The sequence below is a fragment of the Mytilus galloprovincialis genome, chromosome 6 (genome assembly GCF_965363235.1).
Source record: "Mytilus galloprovincialis chromosome 6, xbMytGall1.hap1.1, whole genome shotgun sequence".
NCBI classification, from domain to species: domain Eukaryota; kingdom Metazoa; phylum Mollusca; class Bivalvia; order Mytilida; family Mytilidae; genus Mytilus; species Mytilus galloprovincialis.
The window spans coordinates 45,788,230-45,802,510 of NC_134843.1; the positions used below are offsets into that span (position 1 = coordinate 45,788,230).

Sequence of the window (14,281 nt, forward strand, 5' to 3'; positions counted from 1 at the left end):
AAATTGTCCAAATAGTTATTTTCCTTAGATAGAACTGGCTCCAGGGTTGAAGGTCTTGATCCGATGAGTTGTTGGTCTTTCCTTTGTTGTCGGGTTGATGGCATTCCAATGTTTCAGATGATCGCTAGGCAATCTGTTGTTACTGATCGTTGAATAACCAAGACTGGAATAAGACAGACTTGGGGTAATTGTAATTGTAATCGTTAATCAGCTGTAATTGATTACAATTTTTCAAGTAATCATTGTAATCATTAATCAGCCAAAAATCTGATTACATGTAATTTAATTTAATCAATTACTTTTCAAAATGCCCTGTAATCCTGATTACATTTTGATTACATTCTGATTACAATGAACAAAATCTTCAACTGTGTTTATGGTCAATAAATGAACCTTTTTGTATTCTTATTTAATAGATATTTAACAAGTTAAGATAGTTTGGTTTACTTTATCAAGCATGTTAATTGATTTGTATACTTCAGTAAAAAATAAACTGTTACAATATTAAAAAAAGTCATCATTAGCCTAAGAAGGCCTTAGTAAAAGATATTATACATATATGCACAATTGAAAGATGTACATATATATATTTGATAAAAATAACCTGTTATATTTAAGCAATATTATATTTTTCTTTAACCCTGAATTATAATCTTTTGTTAATATTGCGATTATTGTAAACTTTGAATTGACAGGTAGGAAACCAATTAAGGTTTGTTTTTATTGCAATTTCCAATTGAGTATAGCTGTAGGACAATATATATGAAAAAAGATTAATCAGACATGTGAAAATTTATCTAATTAGCACAAACTAAATTAAAAGTTGGACAAATATCTTGTGTAATATAAGCAAATTTTTGTATGTACTTGGACTGGACATGTAAATTGCATTGACTTATAGTACTTGTAATTTGTTTACAATTTGTTTAAACAATTCTATTAAATTTTTTCATAATTTTTATCTGTGAACTTTATTTGATCCATGTTTTATCTTCCAAAAACTGCACCTTGAAATACATATAAAGTCTGGAAGAGGTCAGAAGACAAACAGCAAACTCTTTATAAAGCCATATTCAATTGAAGTCAAAATGATTCAGAGATCAATGATGATAAAGTGTAATGGGTGACACAATGTTCATGTATGTCTGAGGTGAACTTTTGTGGTTTATTAAATAGATGAAGTTTGAAGTTATCATTTTAAAATATATAAAACAAAATTCTTTCTAAAAAGAACTAACGTTATATATTAAACATTAATTCATTCTCATCATTCAAAATGTGTTTTTTTTAATTCATTGTAATCAGATGTAATCATGATTACTTTGCCAATGTAATCATTAATTTAATCAGACACTTTCAGAAATGAAGTAATCATTAATTTAATTTAATCGTACAAATGACAAAGTAATTGTAATTTAATCAATTACATTGAAAGTAATCGGACCCATCTCTGGAATAAGACGGTACTCTGCAGGATCACTCCAGCTCCTTCACGCTTCTAACTGTTGTAACGGTGACTGTGTCTTAGTTGTTGTATAGTTAAGTTTGAGTCTGTTCTAGTTGTTGGGTCTGAAACCACATCCGTGATAGCTAATGAATATCCTGAGTTGCCTCACCGGTTGGATACTGAAGAGCGAACTGTTTGGTTACAGTTGTGAAGCTGACTTCTTTTCTCCTACTTGACTTTTAGGTACTCTGTTCCTGGAACTCACTTACTGTCGTTACTGGATGGTCACCTAAGTGACTATGATGTTACTGTCCCTACATGATGTTTCTCTGGTGACTCACTAGTGACTTTTTCCCTACTGTGACTAATAGTGAAGTATCAAAATTTCTACGAACTATTTATACCAAAACTGAAAAGAACTCAAGCTGAGACACAAATTTCAAATTAATCAAAGTAATAATGATTTTGTATACAAAATGTCAAATGTAAAAATATGAATAGTGAAATTAAGATCAGATGCAATTAAAGGATTAAACTCTAATTATCAAATGACAGGTGTCTGCCTAATTAACAAGATTTACAATTACTATGAAAAGAGATATACTCAAAGACATTTGTGACATATATATACAAATGTTTCTAATTTGCCTATGTGATTTAATTAGAAAACTGAAAAATATACTTAATTCCTCAATAAAGCCAACTTTTGACAATAAACATATAATTCTAAAATTATATAACATATAAAAAAATAGATATGAAATACTGAAAAATACTAAAAATTATGTTTAATACACCGGGAGGGAAAATGCACCTATGACATATTTTCAGTTTTCTAATTAAATTGTAATTTGTAATTTAATTAGAAAACTGAAAAATATACTTAATTCCTCAATAAAGCCAACTTTTGACAATAAACATATAATTCTAAAATTATCTAACATATAAAAAAATAGATATGAAATACTGAAAAATACTAAAAATTATGTTTAATAAACCGGGAGGGAAAATACACCTATGACAGTTTCATAATCATCTTTCCTGTACTTTGTTATGCTTATTTTTCATTGGACAAAATTGATTTCATTGACTATTTTGCTTGGCTACGACAAACTCTAAAATTGTAAACGGTATAATCTCTTGTGTCGATTGTAATTTCACATGCAAGAAGCAATCATAAAAGAGAGAAAATTGCGTTTTTGTCGAGCCTTCGACTTTAGTCGAAAAAGCGAGACTAAGCGATCCTACATTCCGTCGTCGTCTGCGGCGTCCACAAATATTCACTCTGTGGTCAAAGTTTTTGAAATTTTAATAACTTTCTTTAACTATACTGAATTTCTACCAAACTTGGACAGAAGCTTGTTTATGATCATAAGAAAGTATCCGAAAGTAAATTTTGTAAAAATAAAATTCCATTTTTTCCGTATTTTACTTATAAATGGACTTAGTTTTTCTGCGAGGAAATATTACATTCACTCTGTGGTTAAAGTTTTTAAAATTTTAATAACTTTCATAAACTATCCTTGATTTGTACCAAACTTGGACAGAAGCTTGTTTATGATCATAAGACAGTATCATGAAGAAAATTTTGTAAAAATAAATTTCCACTTTTCTGTATTTTACTTATAAATGGACTTAGTTTTTTTGCCAGAAACAAAACATTCACTCTGTGGTTTAAGTTTTTAAAATTTGTATAATGTTCTTAAACTATCCTGGATTTCTACCAAACTTAGACAAAAGCTTGTTTCTGATCATAAGATATTATTCAGAAGTAAATTTTGTAAAAAAAAAAATCACTTTTTCCGTATTTTACTTATAAATGGACTTAGTTTTTCTTCCAGTTAACATTACATACAGTCTGCAGTTAAAGTTTATAAAACATTTATTAGATTCATAAACTATCCTGGATTTTTTACCAAACTTGGAAGCTTCTTTCAATCAAAAGATAGTATCGAGAGGGAAATTTTTATTGATGTTTTTCCTCATTTTTGTTGAGTCTGCGATTAACAGCAAAAGTAGGCGAGACACTGGGTTCCGTGGAACCCTTTCAATTTTTTTTTCTACATGTAGAAAAAAGAGGGGGTTAAGTCCATGTGCACGCAGGTATCTGTTTCTGTCCATGGACAGGTTGTGTGTCAAATTAGTAATTATTACATGTCACTCGCATTTTTTGCTGGACCTGGCCATTATTGGCATTAACAATGATTAACAGCCAGTGGCAGTGCACACACTTGCACAAAAGCCATATTTAATAAGGAGTGATATTCCGATGCGTTTTTTTAAAGTTCTTGGTCATTCATGTGTAGAAAGAACCAAGAAAAATCCAAACAATTACCGACCAATCACAAATGTTGTTGCAAATTTGACCTTATGGCATCAAAGAAGTTCCCATAATGCAATTATTTGCATATAGATAAAAAAAAATCTACTATACCAATATAAAAATATAAATGATGTCATTGCTAAAGTCTCATCACACAGTCACGTCTCAGTCATTACAGCTGAACGGACGTGCTGGGCCAGCTCTCCTTTACCCGCTATCTTCGATGAGGGTTTACAGTTAGATGATCAACGACTTACTACTTAAGATGACAGAAACCAATCCAAGCCATACAGATAGACGTAGTAGTTGGCATACCCGCGTTAACATGCACTCCAAAACCATTGTATCATTGGGAGTGTTATGCCGATTAACGTCCGAGGGCTGTATCCTAGGTATTGGGTGATACGACCTTCATTTCACATATATATGCTGTTAAAAGTCATCTTTAAACTCATTGGAGTTATCTTCATTTGTCTAGAATTGCTGTTAAATCAACTACAACCAATGTAATATTTAATTTTACTTCCCACTGACATTTAATTGAGGCAATATTTACCCTTAGTGCTTACAAGCACTTTGATTAAGCCACTCATTAATGTATACTTACAATGACTTAAAAGCCAAAATAATCATTGATAAAAAATTACAGGTGAGAAATTCAGGCTCTTGAGAGCTGGTGATCCTTATTTTAACATTTGATGCACAAACATTTTTGATTAATGTGTTACATATGTTATTGTTTGTATTTAATTTCTTATTTTACAGTTCCATTTGATGAAGATGACAAAGACAGATCTGTGTGGTTTTTGGACCATGACTATTTAGAAAATATGTATAGCATGTTTAAAAAGGTCAATGGTATGTTGAATTAAATTCATATGATTTAATTGTGCAATGAAATTAGACGTGCCTTAAGCATGTTAAGTCTGAATTTGATTGTAATTTTGTTGAACCTATTTATTTGCTACCATACCACATCTTCTAATATCTATGAAAAACCTTTAAAGAGGATTCAATTTTATCCAGTAAAAAAGACTTAGATGATGTCTGCTTGATGTTGTTGCTTCATGAGCTTTTCACCTGGAAATGACCGAACAAATGTGTGTAACTCTTACATGTTCATTTGATAAATCTATTAAACAATGTTAAATATTTGGAATTTATTAATGAATGAACCAGAGAAAAAAGCATCTACTAGTCAGAACCAGGGATGGGGTCGATTACTTTAAAATGTAATCGATTAAATTACAATTACTTTGCTAATAAAATGTAATCGATTACATGACAATTACACCGTATTTCATATGTAATCGATTACATTAGATTACTTTTCTTTATTGTAATCATGATTACTTTAGATTACTTATGATTACATTGTATATTGCTATATCAAAGTTTTTTTATAACTTTTTATCCACTTATTTTGGTGATTTTTTTTAAAAGCCTTAATTTATTCATCTTTTAAAAGAATTTATAGACAAGACAGTTACAGTTACAGTGTAACATGTGTAATTTGATAAAATAGCTATAGACAAGTGTCCTTTCTCTATGTAAAAGATGTAAATTTATTTTTAAATACAAATTGTAACCAACTGCCTAATTAACAAAAAAACTAAAAATAAGGAAAAATTAATTAAGTATAGTTTTATTGTCTGTTGGGACATAATTGACACATCCATTAATGTTTTTACAGGTGTTGATCACTACTTCCATTTTTTTAAACAAACAATGGGTGGGCTTTGGTATTAAAATTTTATTGTCTTAATAACGATATAAATAAAGTTAAAAGTGGTTGATTATCATTATTTGTTGAAAATTTTTAATACTTGATCTACATGTAATTGAAATTAATAGAATTATTGTCAGGTGAAAACACAAAACAGTTTTGTAACTTAGGAAAGATTATACATTTCTCTTCATATTAAGCAATAATTTATTGTATTGATGAAACTTCTGACGTCACCTATTGTTTACTATGCATATTGTTTGCAATATTTATGCCATATGTATACACGGTACATGTACAAAATGTACTTGTTTATACTGGTGAGCCTTAAGGCTAATAAAGTTAATAAAGAATAAAAATAAGAAAGCACATATTATACACGAATTTATGGAAAATAAAATTCATTCAATTTTGTCAATAAATGAAACCTGGTTTTAACTTCCATTTTGAATTAAGTGGGCTTATATATTTATGCCTACCATCAAAGTCAAATAGGAACTAAATGTTTTCTGCATTTGAATTTCAATGTATTTATGTAAAAATATTGGGTAAACTAATATGAAATTGGAGTTAATATCAGAAGTTTTCAATCAAGGAAAACAAATGCTTTCAAGGCATATTCTTGTATCATAAGAGTTCAATTTCACAAAGAAATATTGGACAGTAAATTTCTTTTTGTAAACTGTTAAAACAAAATAAAACACTTGTTTATACACATTGGTTATATAGATGATCACATTAAACAAGGTCCCATCATTGTGATTACTAGTTTCATGATTTTTCATTCACGCTTTACATTTTCTTATTTTCATCTTGTCTATCAAAAACAATTTTCATATTTGTACAAGATTTGTAATCATCAAGTAATCTTATGAATGTAATCTTAAAGTAATCTAAAAGTAATCATGATTACACCTTTTTTTGCCATGTAATCGATTACATTACGATTACTTGTAATCAGAAATGGCATGATTACTGATTACATAGGATTACACTGCAAAATGTAATCGATTACAGCTGATTACGATTACTGATTACGATTACCCCATGCCTGGTCAGAACCACAACAATGGTCAATGCATTCATGATTCTTGAATGATGATTATTGTTGAAAGCACCAAAACTAAAAGACCAAAATGGACCCAGGGTTTATAACTAAAGTTTTGTACCAGTAAATGCTGTTCTGGTACAAAGCAAACACATTTTTAGCTCACCTGGCCCAACGGGCCAAGTGAGCTTTTCATTATTTGGCGTCCCTCATCGTCCGTCCTCCGTCATCGTAGTCCGTCGTCGTTAACTTTTACAAAAATCTTCTCCTCTGAAACTACTGGGCCAAATTTAACCAAACTTGGCCACAATCATCATTGGGGTATCTAGTTTAAAAAATGTGTGGCCTGCCCCGGTCAACCAACCAAGATGGCCGCCACGGCTAAAAATAGAACATAGGGGTAAAATGCAGTTTTTGGCTTATAACTCAAAAACCAAAGATTTAGAGGAAATCTGACATGTGGTAAAAATGTTAATCAGGTCAAGATCTATCTGCCCTGAAATTTTCAGATGAATCGGTCAACCCGTTGTTGGGTTGCTGCCCCTGAATTGGTAATTTTGAGGAAATTTTGCTGTTTTTGGTTATTATCTTGAATATTATTATAGATAGAGATAAACTGTAAACAGCAATAATGTTCAGCAAAGTTAGATTTACAAATAAGTTAGCATGACCGAAATGGTCAGTTGACCCCTTTAGGAGTTATTGCCCTTTATAGTCAATTTTTAACCATTTTTCATAAATCTAAGTAATCTTTTACAAAAATCTTCTCCTCTGAAACTAATGGGCCAAATTAATCCAAACTTGGCCACAATCATCTTTGGGGTATCTAGTTTAAAAAATGTGTGGCGTGACCCGGTCAACCAACAAGATGGCCGCCACGGCTAAAAATAGAACATAGGGGTAAAATGCAGTTTTTGGCTTATAACTCAAAAACCAAAGCATTTAGAGGAAATCTGACAAGGGGTAAAAATGTTTATCAGGTCAAGATCTATCTGCCCTGAAATTTGCAGATGAATCGGTCAACCCGTTGTTGGGTTGCTGCCCCTGAATTGGTAATTTTGAGGAAATTTTGCTGTTTTTGGTTATTATCTTGAATATTATTATAGATAGAGATAAACTGTAAACAGCAATTATGTTCAGCAAAGTTAGATTTACAAATAAGTTAACATGACCGAAATGGTCAGTTGACCCCTTTAGGAGTTATTGCCCTTTATAGTCAATTTTTAACCATTTTTATACGACCGCAAAATTTGAAAAATTTTTCGTCGTATATTGCTATCACGTTGGCGTCGTCGTCTGCGTCATCGTCGTCGTCGTCGTCGTCGTCCGAATACTTTTAGTTTTCGCACTCTAACTTTAGTAAAAGTGAATGGAAATCTATGAAATTTTAACACAAGGTTTATGACCACAAAAGGAAGGTTGGTATTGATTTTGGGAGTTTTGGTCCCAACATTTTAGGAATTAGGGGCCAAAAAGGGCCCAAATAAGCATTTTCTTGGTTTTTGCACTATAACTTTAGTTTAAGTTAATAGAAATCTATGAAATTTTGACACAAGGTTTATGACCACAAAAGAACGGTTGGGATTGATTTTGGGAGTTTTGGTTTCAACAGTTTAGGAATTAGGGGCCAAAAAAGGGCCCAAATAAGCATTATTCTTGGTTTTCGCACAATAACTTTAGTTTAAGTAAATAGAAATCAATGAAATTTAAACACAATGTTAATGACTACAAAAGGAAGGTTGGTATTGATTTTGGGAGTTTAGGTCTCAACAGTTTAGGAATTAGGGACCAAAAAGGGACCCAAATAAGCATTTTTCTTGGTTTTCGCACCATAACGTTAGTATAAGTAAATAGAAATCTATGAAATTTAAACACAAGGTTTATGACCATAAAAGGAAGGTTGGTATTGATTTTGGGAGTTTTGGTCCCAACAAAATAAGGGGCCCAAAGGGTCCAAAATTAAACTTTGTTTGATTTCATCCAAATTGAATAATTGGGGTTCTTTGATATGCCGAATCTAACTGTCATGACTGTGTATGTAGATTCTTAACTTTTGGTCCCGTTTTCAAATTGGTCTACATTAAGGTCCAAAGGGTCCAAAATTAAACTTAGTTTGATTTTGACAAAAAATGAATCAGTTAGGTTCTTTGATATGCTGAATCTAAAAATGTACTTAGATTCTTGATTATTGGCCCAGTTTTCAAGTTGGTCCAAATCGGGATCCAAAATTAAACTTTGTTTGATTTCATCAAAAATTGAATAAATGGGGTTCTTTGATATACCAAATCTAACTGTGTATGTAGATTCTTCATTTTTGGTCCTGTTTTCAAATTGATCTACACTAAAGTCCAAAGGGTCCAAAATTAAACTTAGTCTGATTTTAACAAAAATTGAAATCTTGGGGTTCTTTGATATGCTGATTCCAAAAATGTACTTAGATTTTTTATTATGGGCCCAGTTTTCAAGTTGGTCCAAATCAGGATCTAAAATTATTATATTAAGTATTGCGCAATGGCAAGAAATATCTAATTGCACAATATTGTGAAATAGCAAATTTTTTTTTAATTAGAGTAATCTTTCTTTGTCCAGAATAGTAAGCAAGAAATATCTAATTGCAAAATATTGTGCAATAGCAAGATTTTTTTTTAATTGGAGTTATCTTTCTTTGTCCAGAATCAACTTAAATCTTTGTTATATACAATATACAATGTATATTCACTTTTTACTACCAACTGATAAATTAAAATAATCTTTACCATTCAGTGATAACAAGCAGTTTTTTTTACATCTTAATATTTTATGATGTATTTAAATGAGTAGTTATTGTTGCAAACTCCATTAGAAATTTTAATTGAGATTAGTTTTGGAATAAGGGAAAGGGGGATGTGATTAAAAAAATTGGGTTCAATTTTTCTCATTTGAAATTTCATAAATAAAAAAGAAAATTTCTTCAAACATTTTTTTGAGAGGATTAATATTCAACAGCATAGTGAATTGCTCTAAGAGAAAACAAAACTTTTAAGTTCATTAGAACACATTCATTCTGTGTCAGAAACCTATGCTGTGTCAACTATTTAATCACAATCCAAATTTAGAGCTGAATCCAGCTTGAATGTTGTGTCCATACTTGCCCCAACCGTTCAGGGTTCAACCTCTGCGGTCGTATAAAGCTACGCCCTGCGGAGCATCTGGTTCATAAATCTAAGTAATCTTTTACAAAAATCTTCTCTGAAACTGATAGGCGAAATTAATCCAAACTTGGCCACAATCATCTTTGGGGTATCTAGTTTAAGAAATGTGTGGCGTGACACAGTCAACCAATTAAGATGGCCGCCACAGCTAAAAATAGAACATAGGGGTAAAATGCAGTTTTTGGCTTATAACTCAAAAACCAAAAACATTGAGAGGAAATCTGATTGGGGTAAAATGTTTATCAGGTCAAGATCTATCTGCCCTGACATTTTCAGATGAATCGGTCAACCCGTTGTTGGGTTGCTGCCCCTGAATTGGTAATTTTGAGGAAATTTTGCTGTTTTTGGATATTATCTTGAATATTATTATAGATAGAGATAAACTTTGAACAGCAATAATGTTCATCAAAGTAAGATTTACAAATAAGTTAACATGACCGAAATGGTCAGTTGACCCCTTTAGGAGTTATTGCCTTTTATAGTGAATTTTTAACCATTTTTAGCTCACCTGGCCGAAAGGCCAAGTGAGCTTTTCTCATCACTTGGCGTCCGGCGTCTGTCGTCCATCGTCGTCCGTCGTCGTCCTGCGTTAACTTTTACAAAAATCTTCTCCTCTGAAACTACTGGGCCAAATTTAACCAAACTTAGCCACAATCATCATTGGGGTATCTAGTTTAAAAAATGTGTCCGGTGTTCCGGCCAACCAACCAAGATGGCTGCCATGGCTAAAAATAGAACATAGGGGTAAAATGCAGTTTTTGGCATATAACTCAAAAACCAAAGCATTTAGGGCAAATCTGACATGGGGTAAAATTATTTATCAGGTCAAGATCTATCTGCCCTGAAATTATCAGATGAATCGGATAACCCGTTGTTAGGTTGCTGCCACTGAATTGGTAATTTTAAGGAAATTTTGCTGTTTTTGGTTATCTTGAATAATATTATAGATAGAGATAAACTGTGAACAGCAATAATGTTCAGCAAAGTAAGATCTACAAATAAGTCAACATGACCAAAATGGTCAGTTGACCTCTTTAGGAGTTATTGCCCTTTATAATCAATTTTCAACCATTTTTCGTAAATCTCAGTAATCTTTTAGAAAAATCTTTTCCTCTGAAACTACTGGGCCAAATTAATCCAAACTTGGCCATAATCATCATTTGGGTATTTTGTTTAAAAAATGTGTCTGGTAACTCGGCCAACAAACCGAGATGGCGGCCATGGCTAAAAATAGAACATAGGGGTAAAATGCAGTTTTTGGCATATAATTCAAAAACCAAAGCATTTAGAGCAAATCTGACAGGTAGTTAAATTGTTTATCAGGTCAAGATCTATCTGCCCTGAAATTTTCAGATGAATCAGAATTTCTGTTGTTAGGTTATTGCCCCTGAATTGGTTATTTTAAGGAAATTTTGCTGTTTTTGGTTATTATCTTGAATACTATTATAGATAGAGATAAACTGTAGACAGCAATAATGTTCAGCAAAGTAAGATCTACAAATAAGTCAACATGACCAAAATGGTCAGTTGACCACTTTAGGAGTTATTGCCCTTTATAGTAAATTTTTAACCATTTTTCGTAAATCTTAGTAATCTTTTAGAAAAATCTTCTCCTCTGAAACTACTGGGTCAAATTTAACCAAACTTAGCCATAATCATCATTGGGGTATGTAGTTAAAAAAATGTGTCCGGTAACTCGGCCAACAAACCAAGATGGCCGCCATGGCTAAAAATAGAACATGGAGGTAAAATGCAGTTTTTGGCTTATAACTCAAAAACCAAAGCATTAAGAGCAAATCTGACAGGAAGTAAAATTGTTGATCAGGTCACGATCTATCTGCCCTGGAATTTTCAGATGAATCTGATAATCGGTTGTTAGGTTGCTGCCCCTGAATTGGTAATTTTGAGGAAATTTTGCTGTTTTTTTGTTATTATCTTGAATATTATTATGGATGGAGATAAACTGTAAACAGCAATAATGTACAGCAAAGTAAGAACTAAAAATAAGTCAGTATGACCAAAATAGTCAATTGACCCCCTAAGGAGTTATTGCCCTTCATAGTCAATTTTTAACAATTGTCTTAAAATTTGAAGATTTTCAATAACATTTTCCACAGAAAGTACTGTTATAGATAGAGATAATTGTAAGCAGCAAGAATGTTTAGTAAAGTAAGATCTACAAACACATCACCATCACCAAAACACAATTTTGTCATGAATCCATCTGTGTCCATTGTTTAATATTCACATAGACCAATCAGGGGTTTATCTGGGTATTTTGGGAAAAAGGACCCTGGCCAGTTTTGGGAATTTTTTAGCGCAGTTTTCAATGAAATTGGGAAAAACAACCAATATACCAGATGTTAGTTTAAGTGTGTTTAGTTCATTAAATTTGTTTTTAAATATAACAACATGGCATTAAAGTTTATTTGAGTATCAAAATAATGAGTTCTAACTTTTTAAAGGATTGTTATTTTTTTTTTATTTTGACATGAAAATTTGTGAACTAAAATATTTCGAGTTCTGTATAAAATATATCCTGTTTCTATTTTCTTTTATTAATATCTTTTACTTTTCAATTTTAGTGTTGCTATGATAGCTGTCACATGTTTGGTTCTTTATTATTTTTTATTAACTGTATTTGATTGACAAACCCGGAATTATATACTTGTTTGTTTCCGGATTTGATCTGGTTTTAGTATTTTCCCACACTTCCTGTTTATTAGCCATTGTTTGTCAAATGTTGTTTGTCATTCAATATGTTTCAACTTGGATTTACACATTACTTGTTGACGATTTTTGACATAAAGCTAGCTGTTGAATAAAATAAACATCTCTGTCATGAAAAATAAAGATGAAAATAAATTTTGTGATCATTTCGGAATTTTACTCCCAAAATTGGGAAAAATGTAGGGTTTTGGCGTTGGGAATGGGTCCGAAAACCGGACCCTGTGGAATGCTAGAAAAATCCATGCCAAGGTGAGCGACACAGGCTCTTTAGAGCCTCTAGTTCGTAAATCTTTTACAAAAATCTTCTCCTCTGAAACTAATTGGCCAAATTAATTAAAACTTGGCCTAAATCATCTTTGGGGTATCTTGTTTGAAAAATGTGTCCGATGACCTGGCCATCCAACCAAGATGGCGACCACAGCTAAAAATAAAACAGAGGTAAAATGTAGATTTTGGCTTATAACTCTGAAACCAAATCATTTAGAGCAAATCTGACAAGGAGTTAAATTGTTAATCAAGTCAATATATATCTGCCCTGAAATATTCAAATGAATTGGACAACTGGTTGTTGGGTTACTACTCTCCAATTGGTAATTTTTAGCTCACCTGGCCCAAAGGGCCAAGCGAGCTTTTCTCATCACTTGGCGTCCGTCGTCGTCCGTCTTCGTTAACTTTTACAAAAATCTTCTCCTCTGAAACTACTAGGCCAAATTGAACCAAACTTGGCCACAATCATCATTGGGGTATCTTGTTTAAAAAATGTGTGGCGTGACCCGGTCAACTAACCAAGATGGCTGCCACGGCTAAAAATAGAACATAGGGGTAAAATGCAGTTTTTGGCTTATAACTCAAAAACCAAAGCATTTAGAGGAAATCTGACATGGGGTAAAAATGTTTATCAGGTCAAGATCTATCTGCCCTGAAATTTTCAGATGAATCGGTCGTCGTCTTGCGTCGTCGTTTTCGTCATCGTCCGAATACTTTTAGTTTTCGCACTCTAACTTTAGTAAAAGTGAATAGAAATAAATGAAATTTTAACACAAGGTTTATGACCACAAAAGGAAGGTTGGGATTGATTTTGGGAGTTTTGGTCCCAACAGTTTAGGAATTAAGGGCCAAAAAAGGGCCCAAATAAGCATTATTCTTGGTTTTCGCACAATAACTTTAGTATAAGTAAATAGAAATCAATGAAATTTAAACACAAGGTTTATGACCATAAAAGGAAGGTTGGGTTTGATTTTGGGAGTTTTGGTCCCAACAGTTTAGGAATAAGGGGCCCAAAGGGTCCAAAATTGAACTTTGTGTGATTTCATCAAAAATTGAATAATTGGGGTTCTTTGATATGCCGAATCTAACTATGTATGTAGATTCTTAATTTTTGGTCCCGTTTTCAAATTGGTCTACATTAAGGTCCAAAGGGTCCAAAATTAAACTTAGTTTGATTTTAACAAAAATTGAATCCTTGGGGTTCTTTGATATGCTGAATTTAAAAATGTACTTAGATTTTTAATTATTGGCCTAGTTTTCAAGTTGGTCCAAATGGGGGTCCAAAATTAAACTTTGTTTGATTTCATCAAAAATTGAATAAATGGGTTCTTTGATATGCCAAATCTAACTGTGTATGTAGATTCTTAATTTTTGGTCCAGTTTTCAAATTGGTCTACATTAAGGTCCAAAGGGTCCAAAATTAAACTAAGTTTGATTTTAACAAAAATTAAATTCTTGGGCTTATTTGATATGCTTTATCTAAATATGTACTTTGATTTTTGATTATGGGCCCAGTTTTCAAGTTGGTCCAAATCAGGATTCCATATCA

The 14,281-nt window shown here is 32.0% G+C and overlaps 1 protein-coding gene across 1 annotated transcript in view; it reads left to right on the forward strand.

Moving 5' to 3' along the window:
• LOC143079715 (26S proteasome non-ATPase regulatory subunit 7-like) overlaps window positions 1-14,281 on the forward strand; it is an 86,523-nt gene that overhangs the window by 10,808 nt on the left and 61,434 nt on the right. The window contains exon 2 of the mRNA XM_076255247.1: window positions 4,536-4,628. Within this exon, the coding sequence (XP_076111362.1) occupies window positions 4,536-4,628 (93 nt within the window). The remainder of the gene's footprint in view (window positions 1-4,535; window positions 4,629-14,281) is intronic.